We start from the raw sequence: 18,183 nt of genomic DNA, 5'->3' as shown, positions 1-18,183 counted from the left end.
CCCCCCAACTCCCCGCCTTTTCCTCCTCCGGCAGGACTGGTTAACCCCCTCGTAGCCCTCGCCTGCCTGTGCTGAAAACTAACCGGATGACGTAGCAACGAGTTTCCTGCAAGGGTGCCCACTTCACCAGCTCCGGATCCCCACCTGTTCTCCCCTAGGGAACTCTGGTGAGTTCCCAGTTTCGGTCTCAGTGACGAAGATTTACACTGAATTATTTGCAAACGTCGGGATCAGAGTGAGAGCTCGTCAGAAATCCTCATTTAGACGTGCATGCAGTCCACCCACTTGCACCAAGATCTAAATGGCTCAGGGAAAACGCATTTTGCTTTTCCACTTGAAAACCAAAAGCCCAAATCCTAATAACTACCAGTGCTGACGAATTCAGTTTTCAAAAACCACTTTTTAATTCTCATCTGGCCTGAGAAATAGACCGCCTTCGCGTTGGGTTTCCTAGCTAGAGGTTCTGTAACTGGAGCACTTAACCAGGTGCACCACCACCCGGCCACATAGATAAAGGTTCTGGAAGGTGATTTTACTGAGGGTCTTGAATGAGCCCTTCTTTGGTAGCGTCCTCTGGTGGTTGAAAATGATAGGTCCCGCCCTTCCACTAACTATCGCTTTGTTGAGGCTTTTGTACTCTTTCAGACCTTGGCCTGAATTTGCCACGCGCTGAGCATGTGCTAGACTTTGCGTTGTGGACAGGAAACACAAACAATATTAAAACTTGGTCTTCGTTGTTCCCAAATCGTTCCTTTCCTTTCTCAGTTTGGAAGATAGCTGTACATAAAAACTGGAATGATAACCAACACATGTGCAAGGTACTAGGAACTGTTTGCATGAATTAGCTCATTTCATTCCTGAGGCAGCTATCATTGTTCCCACTTTACAGATGAGTAAACTGAGGTTCGGGGATCATATTCTTTTATTTTACTATTTTTTCAAAGATTTGTTTATTTACTACGAGAGAGAGAAAAAAAAAATGAACCAGAGCATCACTCTGGCACATGTGAGACTGGGGACTGAAGTCAGGACCTCATGGTTCATCCTTCTAGGCATTGCATCACCTCCTGGACTTTTTTCCCTCTCTTTTCCTAATGTGATGCCAAGCAATGAACTCGGGGCCTCCACATGTTCAGTAACACTGAGTGCCCTCTTTGGTTCATTTTCCATATATTTTTGATTTGACAAAAAAAGGAGAAGCATTACAGTGTCACTTCATTATTCACTGAGCTCCCCAGCCAACCACTGTTCTCCCATGTGGTGCCCTGGGGTGTATGGTAGGGCGCATGCTCAACTGTGAGCTATCTCCTAGTCCAAGGAATGTTTTCAGCTGCAAATCTGTTACTTTCCTTGTGTGATCAGCTTTGACTTACTGTCCAACCTTATCTGTCTTTGTTCCTCTGCTCAACTCCCAGCCATATTTATCTGCTGCTTTGAACCAGCCTCCTATCTCCAGGCATTCACAAATGACATCTCTTCTGCCTAGATTATTAATATTATTTTTTTCTTCATCTTGACCCCTCCATTCTTTAGATTTCAGTTGCTCCATTATTCCTTCCTCCTGGAACCCTTTCCTGGTGTTACCAGACTAGGCTATAAATTGCAATGGTGGGGGGTTGGGTCAGGTACAGTGGGTTTAGCGCAAATGGTGCGAAGCGCAAGGACTGGCTTAAGAATCTTGGTTTCAAACCCCCAGCTCCCCACTTGCGGGGGGGGGGGGTCGCTTCATGGGTGGTAAAGCAGGTCTGCAGGTGTCTATATTTCTCTCCCCCTCTCTGTCTTCCCCTCCTCTCTCCATTTCTCTCTGTCCTATCCAGCAACGACATCAATAACAACAATAATAACCACAAAGATGATTAAAAAAATTGTAAAAAGGCCAGCAAAAATAGCTCATTTGGATAGTGTGCTGTTTTGTAATATGTGCAAACCAGATTCAAGCCCAGTCTCCACCACATTGAAGAAAGCTTCCATGCTGTGGTCTCTTTCACTCCCTCTCTTTCCCTCAGTCTCAATCTGATATGAAAAAAAAAATTCTCTGGAAGGGCCCTTTGATGTAATTGTGCCCTCACTAGACTTTAAACTTCACAAGGGCTGGACTATTTGGTCTTATTTGCTATTCTATTTGTAGCATTAGGAATAGCTAATGCTTGGCTCAAAGAAGGGAGAAGTGGGTAAACAGAGAAGGTAGGGTTGACAGGGAGACATGCCAGCCAGGTATCTGGAAAGCCACCAAATGTCCACTGGGCTAGTAACTAGGTCCCTAATGATGTTGGTGAATGCATTTGAATTTCTAAGGAAAGTATAGGGGATGCTGTTTGCCAAAGCCTAGCCCTGTTCCTGACACACAAAAATAATAGATGGCAGCTACTACTATTATTATCAAGATGAAGGGAACAAATATAAGTGGCCTAGGAAATAGTGCAGTGGATAAAGCTTTAGACTCCACAAGCATCAGGTCTTGAGTTCAGTATCTAGCATCGCACGTGCTAGCGTGATGCTCTGATTCTCTCCCTCCATCCCTTTTCCTCTCTCTTTCATAAATAAGTAGATAAATACATTTTTTTAAAGATGTGACCTGAGGATCTATATAAGAGCTTATGAGGAAGATTTTCAGCCACCTTCCATATGGGGCTGGACTTGGAAGTGTGGGCTCCTTGCTTGGCAAGAAGTTCCCTCTGCAGCACTGGCTGCAAGGTGGTAAGGGATGGCATGGCAGGTCTGTCAACCTAGGTTAGGATGTGGGAACAAACTCTTTAGCCTACAATCTCCCACTGTGTGATCTGGAAGATGATCCAGTGGATAAAGCTTTGGACTCTCAAACATGAGGTTCAGAGTTTGATCCTTAGGCTCACATATGCTAGAGTAGTGCTTTGGTTCTCCCTCCCTCCCTTTCTTTTGTGTTAATAAATATTTTTTAAAATCCCATTAATTGTACAATATAGTTTGGAGCTTTATTTCAACCAGGCTTCCCCAGCAGCAGTGAGAGGAAGGAGGACTGGGAACCTCTCACCCAGCAGTCACCTTGTCTAGTGCCCCCACCCCAAATAATCCACTATCATTCTATTCACAACTCACTGATCAGAATGAGTTATTTGGTCTCAGGCAACCAATAGGGCCAAGCACCCAGAAGAGGGAGAATCACCTTGATGGGTTCTTCAAGATACAACAGCAAAGGGGTCAAGCAGTGGGGCACCTGGTAGAGCATGTATTTTTTTTTACATTTATTTATTTTCTCTGTAGTTGCCCTTTGTTGTTGTTATTGATGTCGTTGTTGGATAGGATAGAGAGAAATGGAGAGGGGAGGGGAAGACAGAGAGGGGGAGAGAAAGATAGACACCTGCAGACCTGCTTCAACGCCTGTGAAGTGACTCCCCTGCAGGTGGGGAGCTGGGGGCTCGAACTAGGATCATTATGCCGTTCCTTGCACTTAGTGCCACGTGCACTTAACCCGCTGCGCTACCACCTGACTCCCAGAGCATGTATTTTAACCATGCACAAGGATCTAGGTTCCAGCCCACAGTCCTCACCTGCAGGAGGGATGTTTCACAAGTGCTGAAGCAGTGCTGTAGGTGTCTCTCTTTCTCTTTCTCAGGAGCAGTGGGTTCATCATGGAGGCACTGAACCTGTGATAACCTTGGTGGCGCGCACACACACACACACACACACAGCGGGGGGGGGGGGAGACAGAGACAGACAGACAAACATGAATGCATGACTAGAGGCTGGGACCTGTGAATCTGATCTAGTGATATTTACATCCCACCTTTTTCTAAGCAAAAAATGGCAGCAAAAGATAGGAGTTGGTTTGAATTTCACTGAACCTAAGCTTGACTTTGATTACTGACATGTGCCATTATATTATTCCTGCCTCCAGTGAATAGCTCTGATTCTAAGAGCTCAGGGTTGAGGGTGGACTTTCCTGGAAGAATTGAACTTGCCTCTGTCAATTAACTCAGGGAAGTACAGACTGCACACAGACCATGAGAGGACAGGTGTGTGTGTGTGTGTGTGTGTGTGTGTGTGTGTGTGTGTGTGTGTGTGTGTTGAAGGAGAGGTGTAGGCTCTGGTGGAGGGCAGCCAGTGGCCACTGTGAGGCAGGCTGGGAGATGTGCAGACAGATATCTGGAGATGGAAGAACAGTCTGGAACCTTGGGCTCTCAAAGCAGCTGAATTTGCCTCTGGGCTTCTCTGGACAGTGATTTTCAGGCTCCTGTAAAGTCTTGCCAAAGATAGTTATTTCAAGGATGACTAACAGAAAGATCTGTGTCCTCATTTATGATAGAGAGGACCCAGGCAGAGCCTTGCTTCACTCCCCCAGGGCTTTGTGGAGGAGGATGAGAAAGTGGGGGGACTTGATCCATATACTCTGTACAGAGTGTTCCTGGAGGAGTTGCCACAAGATTGGAAGGGGAGGCAGGTGGATGGATTGCTTACGCACTCTGTAACCCAGAAGCTACAGAAGGGGCACTGTGACCTACCAGTCTTGCCAGCCTTGGTTCACTGGTTTGCCTTCTGATTTACTCACCATGGTGCTGGGAGATAGTAATGGGGGGAGTTGGACCAAGAAGCAGGTTCTTACTTGCATTCAGCCACCCAGTTTGATTCCTTGTCCTTGCACCCAACTTCTCTCCACATCAGCCATGGCTGCCTATGTCCGTCTGCAGTGAAGTAGCTTCCTGTCTCTTGCATACCCTGCCCCTCAGCCTGTCTCCCTTCCTCCCTCTTCAGGGATGGCACACTGGGACTCCAGGACTAGAAAGACAGCATAATGGTTATGCAGAAGACTTTCATGTCTGAGGCTCTGAGGTCCCAGGTTCAATTCCCAGCACCACTATATGCCTGAGCCTAGCAGTGCTCTAGCATAAATAAACAAACAAATAAGCAAATATGATGAAAAGTCATTTTGGATTTTGTCCACTCTATTCAGATTTCCTCCAACTTATGTTTGGGGTCTCACAGCCCCATGACTATCTCTTACACCAGGGCACCCCTGAATGCAGGGGCTGGGATTTCCCCCAAAGAGCGCTCACTTCCCACCCTCCAAGACCCCTGGCTTTGTCCACTCAGAGGTCAGCTAGATGACATTGTTATCCAGCAGACTAAACTGGGGGTGGTGATGGGTGGGGTTCATGGGGGGGCAGATGCAGGGCATACAAACCAGGAGCTCTTTATTGGTTGTTGTGAGAAGCCTATATACAAAGAAGGCACAAGTGGGGAGAGGGGAAGGAGCTCCCATACTACAGTACCATGGAAGGGGGCAGGGCCTGGAGAAGGGGTCTGTCAAGAGACAGAGGTTGGAGGAGGTTTTCTAGAACCAGCCTCAACTTCTAGCATGGGCCTCAGTCTATGGGGGACTGAGTGGGGAAGGTGGGGCTAGACAGAACCAAGCTGACTCTGGAAACCAACAGTAGCCAAGAACACCACATCCAGGCTCCCAGCTCATGGTCTGTGGATCTGCTAGATGGGGCAGGGCTAGCCTCCCTCCTGGGTCTACATTCAAGTGTCACTCCCTCTGCAATCTCGTGTGTGCGTGTGTGCGTGTGTGCATGTGTGCGCATGTGTGTGTGTATTGAGGGGGTGGCAGCAGGGTTCTCCAGATCCTTTGAGGCCCAAGTGGTAGAGGCAGCTGAGAAGTGGTATCTCCTGTCTCATTTTTACATCTCCTTGCCCAGATCTGGTCCCCTCCCCTGCGGGGGGCCCACTGTGTTCTTGGCAGTCCTGGCAGAGCATCCAAATCTGGTGGCTTGTTCGTCATTGTCCCTCCTGGCTGTATTCCTAGCCAGTGCAGACTGGGGCTGGTAAGTCTTCCATAAAAGCAAGCTAACCTGGAGCCTTCTTTCTAGTGTATTTTGCTTTGGGGTCTGAGCATGCCAGGTGGCACAAATGTCCCCTATCACCCCAGGCAGGCCCCCCTGCTCTTTGGGTTCTGAGAGCTGCAGAGAAGGCCCTATAGGCTGGTCCCTGTCAGTAGTGTCAATCTCAAGGGCAGAGTCAGCCCAGTGACTATGGCTCAAGAGAGGTCCAGTGTGAAGAAGGGAGGTGTCGACACAGATACGGGGTCTTTGCCTCCTGGCTCTGGTGGAGGTCCTTTGGTTCAGGCACAGGCAGTGGCCAGGACACGCATGGCCAACTACCACCCACAGTGTATAAGCACAGTCCTCAAACGCCGGCCCCCACATGTGTCCAGGGTTTAGGGCTGCAGTGTGCTCAGCACGGCAAGGTGGATGCCCCAGCCCTCCTGGGGGTAAAGCCAGGACCAGACAGCTTGTGCAGGCATTGGCAGAGGTGTGTGTCCCCTAGCCTGCTGGTACCAGCCAAAGGCAGTGGTCCCTGTGGGCTGTCAGAGCATAACTTAAGATAAATAGAAGGGGCACTGGGGGAGCAGGGGTGGGACCAGGGAGGACATCAGTAGTATCGGTCCCAAGTCTGCCAGCTCGTCACCCAGTGCTTCTTGGTTGGTAGGGTACTCCCTGGAGGTGGGTAGCGCTCCTCCTCCCGGATCCGCACTGCATGGTACTTGGGCATAATCCGGTAGTAGTGAGTCTGCTTAAAGAAGTCACACTGGAGTTGGGAGGGTGGCAAGGGAGAAGAGACAGGGCATCAGCATCCAGCCCTACAGCTTGAGAGAAGATGTGGCCAGCCCATTCTTCCCCACCCCAGGATCCTCAAAACCAGGACCTCTGACCCAAACACATATCATCTCTTTTGGGTGATCCAGGGAAAGAGGTGCTCCCCTCCTCCACCCCCCCCAGGCCCCACAGGAAGGTAGAGAGAAGCGGGAGCGGCAGATGGAGAGAGAGGGGCAGCTGCTGAGACTGTTGATGGGATGAAATGGCCAAAAGGTTGTTGTCCCTCCACCCCAACCACCATTCTGGGATGAGCTAGTTTGTCTCCTAGGAGGGGCTCCCAGGAAGGCTTTTATCAGCCCACCCCTGCCCTGGATGAAAAATCACTCTGGAAATTGGTCTACAGAGGTGGGGCCTAGCCTTGACTTTGATCTTCTTCCAACCTTTAGACAGCAAAGAGGTCATGGGAGGCTTTCACAGCTCCTTTTAGAGGTCCCAGCTCCTTGAGGGTCTCACAGGGGAGGCAGTGAAAGCAGACACCCTGAAATTTCTCAGCGCACAGAGGGGAGGCAGGTAGACCAGCCTGCTCTTTGGGGGTGTTGCGAAGGACAGAGTGAGGTGCAGAGAGGGCCATATAAGAAGAGGAGCAGACAGGAGAGAGTCAGAGGCCCTGGCCAGCTCAGGGGCTCAGGGTAGAGGGTCCAGAGGCCGCGTTACCCGGATGGGCCGGGGGCAGAGGCTGCCCCCCTCAGTAGTCGTCGGTCAGCCTCTCTGTCTCTGACGGCTGGCTCTTCATCTCCGCCTTCTGCCTCTTGGCTTCATACAGGGCCCGAGTGCGGGCTCGCTTGAAGAAGCCACACTGCGGAGGGGAGCAGGTGGGGAGGGGCTGTCAGGGGGGCTGTGTGCTGAGGGGCTCTGCCAGCTGCACTCACGGCCTGCGTCCCAGTTCCAGTTTGGGCATGTGGCTAGATGTCAGAGCTACTGGGTTCCCCCATCCAGCTTGCAGGTGCCTCCCTTAACCCAGGCAGGAGTATTCCATCAGGTGAGGTCAGGGTGGGGCAGGGGTCAGTCTGGAGTCTGGGGGAGGGGAGCGGGGGGGGATGGGATGGGATGGATGACATGGGGACATGGGGCATGGGGATGTGATGGAGGTGAGAAGTGGGGTGAAGGGAGAGTTGGTGATCTGCTGGTAGGAGGTGCTGATGGGCTGGGGGTCCTCACCTTCCACAGCAAGAGGATGATGAGGCCCAGCAGTAGCAGCCCGGCACTCACGGCCAGGAGCACTAGCCACAGCTCAATCTCAGCTGGCAGCTCCTCCACCAGCTCCGAGTCAATGTCCACAGAGAACTGGAGCAGAGGGAAAGGGTTCAGCTTGGGAGGTTGTCTGTGTGGTTGGGTCAGGGCCCTGCTGTTCTATCAGCTGTCAGAAGGGGGCACTCAGGGACAGGGAAAAGTCCCAGCTTGTGGCCTGAAAGCAGTGACATAATCTGCCACCTCATTTCTCCTAGGTGCTGCTGGTCTGCTGTTGGCCTGTTTCTACCAAAACAACAACAACAACAACAACAACCAGCTATGTTCTGAACTACAGTCTCTGACCCTACACATTCAGACTTGGATGCCACCTCCATCCCTGGTAAACTGTGTGACCTTGGACAAGTGACATTCTCAAGTTCTCTGATAAGACAGACTCCCCTTCATGGTATAGCAGAGCGGACAAAAGCATGGTTCAGTAATCAGACTATTTTGGCTCAATCCTAGTTGTGCTATTCATTAGCTATGTGATGTTGAGAGAGTTGTTTAACCTCTCTGTTGTCCATCTATAGAACGGAGTTTATAATTGATCCCTACCTCACAGGTTGTAGGGGAGGATTAAATGTGTTTAAAAGGAAATGGTAGGTGGTACATTGGACAGAGCACTGGAATGTGAAGAATGGGGTCCCTAGTTTGATCCTTGGCGTCACATGGGCCACAGTGATGTTCTGTTTCTCTTTTTCCTCACAAGCTTTAAAAGGAGTCAACTGCTTTGAGAAATATCTGGGATACATCAAACATCCCATATTAAAAAAATTAAATCCAGAATGTATAGTGAATCATATGATTATTTTTCTTTCCCTACAATGGGATCATATAGATATATATACTTTTACACATTTTTCTGACTATACATAATTACCTCATTAGTTTTTTTAATATTTATTTATTTATGAGAGAAAGGGAGAGGAGGAGAGAGAAATAACATCTCTGGCACATGCAATACAAGAGATTCAACTTGGAACCCCAAGCTTAAAAGCCCAATGCCTTATCCACTGTGCCACCTCTCAGGTGGCCAAATTTCCTTCTTTAAAAATTATTTTTTCAGGGGGGTAGGGCAGTAGCACAGCGGGTTAAGCGCACATGGCACGAAGTGCAAGGACCAGTGAAAGGATCCCGGTTAGAGCCCCCGGCTCCCCACCTGCAGAGGAGTTGCTTCACAGGCAGTGAAGCAGGTCTGCAGGTGTCTATCTTTCTCTCTCCCCTCTGTCTTCCTCTCCTCTATCCATTTCTCTCTGTCCTATCCAGCAACGACGACAACAACAATAATAACTACAACAACAGTAAAACAACAAGGGCAACAAAAGGGAAAATAAATAATAAAAAGATGTTTTTAAAATTATTTTGTCAGCCTTGGAAGTGATGCAGTTTTGCCAAGGACTTGGTAAGGGTAAGGTCCTGAGTTGGATCCCCGGCACTGTATACACCAGAGTAATCCTCTGGTTCTCTCTCTCGTTGATAAATAAATATTTTAAAATCAATATTTTGATTGTTCAAAAACTATAAGTTAAAGAAAGAAAACTAGACACCCACAGCAATTTTACTCTCTAGAAATAACTATGTTCAACATTTTGATGTCTCTCTTTCCATATTAAAAAAACTGTAAGTGTTTTTATTTATTAGATAGAGAAATTGAGAGGGGAGGAGGAGAGAGGGGAAGAGACAGAAAGACATTTGCAGCCCTGCTTCACCATTCTTTCCATATTGTTTAATATTTATATTAAACATATTTTTTCTCCACGTAGATGGGATCTTTTATTTCACACACACTCTTCTGTGACCTGCTTCCTTTTCCATTTAATATCATTGTTTGATGTCAATTAATAGAGATAAATCTAATCTCTTCAGATGACTGCACAGTCATTGTAGGAAATGTACCACAATTTATTGTACCAGTCCCCTACTGAAAGGCATTTAGGATATTTCCAACTTTATGCCAGTACAAACCATGGTTTAAAATATCCCCATATTATTTTATCTTTGTATACTTGTCCTGTTAGCTCCATAATATATATTCTCATGTTCTGGATCAAAAGAAGTGTACATATAAAATTTTAATAGATACTGACAAATTCATTTCCAAAAATCATCTATCAATTTATACTTCAGTCAGTTTCTTCTACTGTGTCACTGTCAGCCACCATTATTCTTTTTTAATGTTTTCTAATCTGATAGATAAAAAATCTTGTTGCTGTCATTCTTATTTTTTTCCTACTGAGTTGAATACTTATATTTTGATTTATGTACACTATCTGTCCATGATTTCCTTTATCTTTACATATTAAAAATATACCTAACAAGGCCAGGGAGGCAGTAAAGTGATTATGCAAAAGCACTCTTAAGCCTGAGATTCTGAGCTCTCATGTTCAATCCCCAGCACCACCATAAGCCAAAGCTGAGCAGTGCTCTGCTAACAACAACATATATGATACAAAACTTTGTCATATATGCTTTTTTGGAGTGGGGTGAGCCAGTGCCTCACGCCTGCACAATTTTACCATTCCTGGGCTTTTTTTTTTTTCCTTTTCAGATAGATAGTGAAAGAAAGACAGAGAGAGACATAAACAGACATTGCAGTAGCACTGTAGTTTCCTCTGATGCATACCTATTAAGTTATATCTCTGGCCCTGCTATATACTTTCAAAAAATGCAAAATATTGGTTGTCCTTTTAGTTTATTTACCATCTCTCTTGCTGTACTTAGCTTTAACAGTCCATATAGACTTTTAAAAATATTTTACTTAGATGAAAGAAATACCGAGAGAGACAGAGAGATAGGAGCACTGCTCAACTCTGGCTTATGGCGAAGCTAGGGATTGAACTTGGGACCTCAGAGCCTTAGGCATGAGAGTCTTGCTTAACTATTATGCTCCCCAGCCCTCCATATAGTCTTATGTGTTAAAGTTTTTCTTTGTGACTTTTGGGTTTAAGAAAGTAACTCCCTCTCCTATAGGTTACTATTACTATTATTACTGAATCATTCTCTGAATTTTATTTTATTTTATTTTATTTATTTTACCAGAGCACTGCTCAACTTTGGTTTATAGTGGTGCTAGGGATTGAATCTGGGATCTTTGGTGCCTCAGGGATGAAAGACTTTTTGCATAAACCATTATGCTACCTGCCCAGTTTAACTCTCTCTAAGTTTTCATCTGGAATGTTTCTTAGGTTTTATTTCCTATACTTAAATATTTAATCTCACTCAAATGTGTTTTTGGTTTTTAAAAATACATTTCTTAATTTATTGAATAGAGACAGAGAAATCGAGAGGGAAGGAGAAGTTAGAGACAGAGAGATACCTATAACACAGCTTCACCACTCCTCAAGTCCCTCCCCCCAACAGGTGGAAACCAGGGGCTTGAACCCTGATCCTTGCACATAATAGCATGTGTGCTCTACCAGGAGTGCCACCATCTGGCATGAAATGTGTTATTGTTTATGGTGTAAGGTAGGTGTTTCTCTTTACTTTGCAAATATGTTCTCCAAACACTACTTAGTAATTTACATTTCTCCACTGGTTAAAAATTGCCATCTAGTGGCCATGGGAAGTGGCTTGGCAGGTAGAATTCAGAACTTATGTAAGCTGGTGCTTTAACTGGTGAGCTATTTCTCTGGTGATTAAATCTTATAAATCATACTGAATATTAAATATATATAGTCATCTCTGTGGTTTCACTGCTCCAGGCTTACTTTTTTGAGTGAGAAAGAGAGAGAGAGAGAGAGAGAGAGAGAGAGAGAGAGAGAGAACACACAACAGTGAAGCCTCTCCCAGTACAGTGGAAGCTGGGCTCAAACCTGGCTCATGTGCATGGCAAAGCAGGCACCCTCCAAGGTGAACTGTCTTGCTTACCCCCAGCTTTTCATAAATGCTATCTGTATCATAAACTTAATTTCTACTCTGTTCCATCAGTCTTTCTGGCCCTCCTTCCACTACCTTAGTTTTAGGAGATGCATCATAATATATTTAACCAACCTTCCATTAGTCTCCTGTACATCTCTCCTACATATCTTCCACTTATATTCCCCCCCCACAACAAAATATTACCAACTTCTAGAAGTAACTCATAAGCAAGGGTGGGATTTTATTTCAAGTTTCCATGGAGATGGAGCATCTTTATAGAGTCAGCATGAGGATCAAATAAGCTCAAGCACAGTTTTTCAGCCCTGGCTGCACATTAGAACGTGCGTGTGCGGTTGGTTGGTTAATCTTTCTATATCAGTGTTCCATCTGTACAGACTCAGATCTCACTACTCAGGGTTGGGGTCCAGATATCAGAAATCCTCCAGAGGACACCAGTGTGCTTCCCAAATTGAAAAGCACATGGCTAAGGTGGGTGCAAGCTCTCTGTAAAGGACCCGGATGTTCCCCCACCCTGGCCAGGGACTGCCACTCCTTAACACACCCACTCACCGGCACAGTCTTATTCTCCATGGTGATGCTGGGGATGCTGGTTCGGAGGAACAGCGTCGCCTTGCTGGATACACTGACTCTGTCAAAGTCTCTGTAGTCCTGTGAGAGAAAGTGGGTACAAAGATGCAGCTGAAGCCCCTCTGAGCTTCCCTCCTGACCTTAAGCACCCCCCGCCTCAGGATGCCCTCCCTCTACCCAGTGTCCTTAATCAGCATACAAATTAGCCTGACAGCCAGGCCTCTCCACACACAGAGGCACAGTGGTCATTTATTTGTTCATTCCTTTGTACATCAGGCCCTGTGCTGGATGTTGGGAACAACAGAAACACTGAAGGTCATAGTCTAGGTCAGGTCCGTGGGCTAAATCTGGCCCGTCACCTGCTTTTGTAAAGTATGTTTGGCACTAAGCCACACCCACTCATTTATATGCTGGCAGCTTTTTGCTATACTGGCAGAAATGGGTTGTTACCACAGAAACTATATGGCCCATGAAATTCAAATGACTGACAATCTTAGTCATTTACAGAAAAAGATTAGTCAAGCTGGCATGAGAAGGCTTGCATGTGTGTCACTACAATCCAGAGTAGTATTAAGTGGCATCTGTGGCTTCTAAGAAAATTCTGGAGCTGCAGAAGACAGCATTAATGGTTATGCAAAAGACATTCATGCCTGAGGCTCTGGGTTCCCAGTTCAACCTCCAGTACCACGGTATGCCAAAGATGAACAGTGCTTTCTCTCTCTATTTTAATATTTTTTAAAAATTTTAATGAGAGAGAGAGAGAGAGAGAGAAAGACACAAAGAGAAAGATCAGAGCATGGCTTATCTTTGGCTTATGGTAGTGCTGGGGACTAAGCTTGAAACCTCAGAGCTCAGGCATGAAAATCTCTTGTATTAGCATTCTGCTGTCCAGTCCTACTCTGGTATTTCTCTCTGTATCTCTCTTGTTAAATCTCTTGTTAAAATTATATATATATATATATGAAAATTCTGTGGGTGTCCAGAAGAGAGGTCATTCCATTCCTTTTCTGCTTGATCTGTTTGTTTTGCTTAAGATTAATTTTTTTTGGGAGTCGGGGTGTAGCGCAGCAGGTTAAGCGCAGGTGGCGCAAAACACAAGGACCGGCATAAGGATCCCGGTTCGAACCCCGGCTCCCCACCTGCAGGGGAGTCGCTTCACAGGTGGTGAAGCAGGTCTGCAGGTGTCTATCTTTCTCTCCTCCTCTCTGTCTTACCCTCCTCTCTCCATTTCTCTCTGTCCTATCCAACAACAACAACAATAATAACTACAACAATAAAACAACAAGGGCAACAAAAGGGAATAAATAAATAAATATTAAAAAAAAAAAAGATTAATTTTTTTTTTTAATGTGAGAGAAAGAGACCAAAGCCCTGCTCTGCTCTAGTTATGGTAGTTCTGGGGATTGAACCTGGGACTTTGGAACCTCAGGCATGAGAGTCTGGTGCGCAATGGTTGTGGTATTTCCTCAGCCCTGAAAGGGTCACCTTCACTGAAAAAGTCAGACATATCTCAGTGGTAGAGCACATGCCTTTTGAATATATGAGACCCTGGGGGAAGGAGTGGTCTGGGCAAAGGCACAAAAGTGGGAAAGTGACAGACACTCAAGAGAATGGCATTCCTAATGCTACCAGTACCACCTCAGCATGTTTCATTTCAGACTGTGTCCAGAGACGTAAGGTGTGGAATGTCAACCCTTCAGCTTCATTACTCTGGTGAGACCTTTCCTATCTCATAGGACTCCTTAATTCCATTTCAGGTGGTACACTTCTTTTTTTTAAATTTCTTATTATCTTTATTTATTTATTAGATAGAGGCAGTTAGAAATGGAGAAGGGGGAGATAGAGACACCTGCAGCCCTGCTTCACCACTTGCAAAGCTTTCCCCTTGCAGGTGAGGAACAGCAGCTCAAACCTAGATCCTAGCGCATTGTAGCATGTGCACTTAACCAGGGGTGCCACCACCTGGCCCTGGGTGGTGCACTTCTTCTTTTTAAAAATTTTAAATATTTACTTATTCCCTTTTGTTGCCCTTCTTGTTTTATTGTTGTAGTTATTATTGTTGTTGTTGATAACGTCGTTGTTGTTGTATAGGACAGAGAGAAATGGAGAGAGGAGGGGAAGACACACAGGGGGAGAAGAAGATAGACACCGGCAGACCTATTTCACCGCCTGTGAAGCAACTCCCCTGTAGGTGGGGAGCCGGGGGCTCGAACCGGGATCCTTATGCCAGTCCTTGCACTTTGCACCACGTGCGCTTAACCTGCTGTGCTACCCCCCGACTCCTAGTGGTGCACTTTAAAAAATATATATATTTACTTATTTATTCCCTTTTGTTGCCCTTATTGTTTTATTGTTGTAGTTATTATTGTTGTTGTTGGATAGGACAGAGAGAAATGGAGAGAGGAGGGGACGACGGGGGGGGGGGGGAGAGAAAGATAGACACCTGCAGACCTGCTTCATGCTTCACTATTTGTGAAGCGACTCTCCTGCAGGTGGGGAGCCAGGGGCTTCAACCCGGATCCTTATGCCAGTCCTTGAGCTTTGCACCACCTGTGCTTAACCCATTGTACTACCACCCGACTCCCTATGGTGGTGCACTTCTTAACAAAACTCAAAACCTAGATAGTAGCTCCCAAATATGGGAAAAGTATATAAATATTGTTATATAAATATTTTCCCATATTTGGGAGCTACTCTTTTCCCTGATCCAGCTTTCTAGTCCTTTTTCCAACTATGACACCATCTCCTCAGACAATAACCTGGGTCCACCTGCATATTAGATGTCAGGCTCAGGGAAAAACTAGTAAAGTCATGGGCCCCTTGGAATATACCTAAAATAGACCTACTAGCTTTTTCCAAAATAGAGACCCCAAATCTTTATCTTCAATATTCTTGCCTTTACGTTCATGATTAGTCAAGAATTTGTTCTGTTTCATATCCTGACTCTTTTTCAGCCACCAGATTCCAGATGCTAACATGATGCCAACCTGACTTCCCTAGGCAGAGGACCCCACCAATGTATCCTAGAACCCCCACCTCCCCAGATCCCTGCCCTACTAGGAAAAGAGAGACAGGCTCGGAGTATGAATTGACCTGCCAACGCCCATGTTCAGTGGGGAAGCAATTAGAGAAGCCAGACCTTCCACCTTCTGTAACCCACAATGATCCTGGGTCCATACTCCCAGAGGGATTAAGAATAGGAAAGCTATCAAGGAAGGGGACTGGATACAGAGTTCTGATGGTGGGTACTGTATCCCTCTTATCCTATAGTCTTCTCAACAAAAAGAATAGCATTTCTGGCTAGAGACAGACATGTCACATCCACACACAGATAAACACTGACATGGCATGTAGTGACAGTGTACAACCTGCCATACAGAAAACATGATACCATCACTGACATCATGCTGTTCCCTTGGCATCATCCTCCCCCTCTCGATCTTCTGCCAAGCCCAGTGGGCAGCAGCAGGATTCTCCAGACCTAGGCACTGACCTCAATGAAGGTGCTGTTCCACACTCGAGCTCGCACTGTCACATTGGTAAGGACAGAAGCATCAGGAATGGGACAGTCCAGCCACACACAGCGGGTCTTGTCACTACCACATGTCTGAGGTGGGCAGGGAACATGGGATGTGAGATAGTCTTCATACTTCAGCCTTCATTTTCCAAGGACCTATCCCAACTTCAACCCCACCCCTTCACCTCTACACTTCAGTGTCTACAATCCACTTTTTGGGTTAAGCACACACAAACACCAGGGACACATATAATGTGGGGTGGGATCCCTGCTCATGTAAACGAGAGCCTGTCCCTGGCACCCCTTTCCCATACCCTCCTCTGCTTCCTCCACCTGGGACACCGCCTTCTGCCTTTCCACCCAGTGAACCTCATCTTGCTCCCCAGGCCTGATCCTCTCTCCTTCTCTATAGAAGGAATCCCATGCCACCCACACCTCCCTGTCCCAACTTCCTCTCCCTATTCCTTGGCCCTAGTGCCTATGGCTTTGAACCTATTATCCCAGACAAGCTAGGACTCCTGGGAATATAGCCAGTGTCTCTTTCTTTGGTACACTGCATTGACTGTTCCCCAAGGACAAGCATAGTGGATTGAGCTTTGAGTCTCCCTCTTCTGACTGGGGGCTCCTGAGGGCAAAGGCCACATCACCTCTTCAAACGGGGTGTCCTGGTGAACTGCACCTCTCTCTCACTGTGTGTGTTCCCTATGGGGAGAGGGTGGGCACACAACCTCTGCAGTTCTCCCGGGCTACTCACCAACGTTATTTCAGACTTGGCTCTCTTGGCAGCAGCCAGTGTGATTGGTGGGGGGCCTTGGTCTCCCCCTGGGTCCAAGTGTCGCCGTTTACGCTTTGGAGATGGTGGCTTGTCCCCAGAGTTCTGAAGAAGGTAAGGAGATGTAATGGGAGGAAGGGGTGGGAGCAGAAGTGGGAAAAGGAAGAAAGGCCAGGAAGAGAGGTAGGCTCCCAAAGAGACAGGAGGGCAGGGGAAGAGAGACACTGAACTTTCTGCCTTGTAACATGCACATGAGATGCAATGCAGGTCAGGGGAGGCAGTGCAGAAGAAGTACATGGCTCAATCCCCGGTGCTCTCAATAGCCAGAGCTGAGCAGTGCTCTGATTAAAAGAAGTGTAGAAAGGAAAAAAGGAAGGAAGGAAGGAGGTAGGGAAGGATGGAAGGAAAAAAGGGATGAAGGATGGAAGGAAGGAAGGAAGGAGAGGAAGAAAGGAAGAAAAAAGAGAGAGAGAGAGAGATGCAAATGCAAAATAAAGGTAACACTGCTTAGGAGGGGTGTCCTTACAGTGAGAGTAAGGTTGAGAGGGTTGACCAGATCTCCGGGTGGATGACAGATCCAGGACCCATTGCCACTGATGGCGATCTCCGTGGGGTACAGCAGCCACTTGCCATTGATGACTTCATAGGGCCACTCCATCCCTAGGACCAGAGTCCCCATGGCTGCCAGTTCTTCCCCCATTGGGCCCACCTATGGGAATAAGGTGTGCCATGGTCATTGTCCCTTGGAAAACACCCACCCTGTCACCAACCCTCAACTCTTTTATCCTCAAACACCAGGTCCTTCCTCACCCTTCCCAGGACACTCAAGTCCAGGGTTCCAGAGTTCATCTTACCTGGAACATATACTTGAGAGGGCTTCCCACATCCTCCACAGTCTTCATGCCAGACTCACCCATTACTGTTCCCCCAAAGAAACTCTGTAGCCGGTGACTCACTCTAGGGATAAGAAAGATGTTAGAGGGCCAACAAAATAGCTCACTTGGATAGTGTGCTGCTTTGCCATGTGTGTGACCCAGGTTCTAGGCTAGCCCCTACTACATTTAGTGCAGTGCTGTGATATCTCTCTCTCTCTCTCTCTCTCTCTGCTTTCTAATGAAGGGGGATTAGAAGAGATTAGATTGTTGAACTGCATCCCTGCTCGTCAATAAAGATTGAACTGCGGTCCCAGCTCAGCCATGAGTCCCTGGTTGTCTGTCTCCCGCCCGCGAAGCTAGCCCGGCATGCATGTACTTGGAGTGCTGCTCTGGTCTCTTTCTCTTTTACTCTAATGTGAAAATCTCTCTCTCTGTATCTCATATGAAAATACACACACACACACACACACACACATATATATATATAAATCATTGTTGGGGCTTTGCCATTCCAGGTCTATTTTTTCAGAGAGAAAGACAGACAGAAAGCTATTACAGCACTGGAACTTCCTCCAATGAGGTGGAGGCCAGGCTAAAACTTGGGTTGTTTGCATGATAAAGCGGGTGCACTTTCTAGGTGAGCTATTTTGCCAGTAATAAACCCTTAAAAGACAGCATTAATGGTTGTGGTTATTGTTGGTAAAGAAAGGGAAG

The 18,183-nt window shown here is 46.7% G+C and overlaps 1 protein-coding gene and 1 long non-coding RNA gene across 4 annotated transcripts in view; one reads left to right on the top strand and one right to left on the bottom strand.

Moving 5' to 3' along the window:
* Window position 1: 1 nt before the first annotated feature.
* Window positions 2–18,183, top strand: part of LOC132541958 (uncharacterized) — a 32,583-nt gene continuing 14,401 nt past the window's right edge. Inside the window, exons 1-3 of one of the 2 annotated variants that reach the window (XR_009553071.1) lie at window positions 2–167; window positions 8,075–8,199; window positions 11,220–11,602. This is a non-coding gene — a long non-coding RNA (uncharacterized LOC132541958). Of the gene's footprint in view, window positions 168–8,074; window positions 8,200–11,219; window positions 11,603–18,183 lie in introns of those variants that run through there. The other variant, XR_009553072.1, reaches the window with a different exon arrangement.
* Window positions 6,422–18,183, bottom strand: part of ITGA3 (integrin subunit alpha 3) — a 34,035-nt gene continuing 22,273 nt past the window's right edge. For both annotated transcript variants that reach the window (XM_016189339.2, XM_060203688.1), the window contains exons 20-27: window positions 17,449–17,551; window positions 17,121–17,303; window positions 16,577–16,699; window positions 15,799–15,912; window positions 12,288–12,386; window positions 7,788–7,913; window positions 7,284–7,425; window positions 6,422–6,561 (exon numbers count right to left, since the gene is read on the bottom strand). In XM_016189339.2, coding sequence (XP_016044825.2) covers window positions 7,315–7,425; window positions 7,788–7,913; window positions 12,288–12,386; window positions 15,799–15,912; window positions 16,577–16,699; window positions 17,121–17,303; window positions 17,449–17,551 — 859 coding nt within the window. In that variant the 3' untranslated portion in view covers window positions 6,422–6,561; window positions 7,284–7,314. The remainder of the gene's footprint in view (window positions 6,562–7,283; window positions 7,426–7,787; window positions 7,914–12,287; window positions 12,387–15,798; window positions 15,913–16,576; window positions 16,700–17,120; window positions 17,304–17,448; window positions 17,552–18,183) is intronic.

This window comes from Erinaceus europaeus, chromosome 12 (genome assembly GCF_950295315.1).
Source record: "Erinaceus europaeus chromosome 12, mEriEur2.1, whole genome shotgun sequence".
Lineage (NCBI taxonomy): Eukaryota > Metazoa > Chordata > Mammalia > Eulipotyphla > Erinaceidae > Erinaceus > Erinaceus europaeus.
Note: the sequence above shows the minus strand (reverse complement) of the source record. Positions and strands in the feature narration are given on the sequence as shown.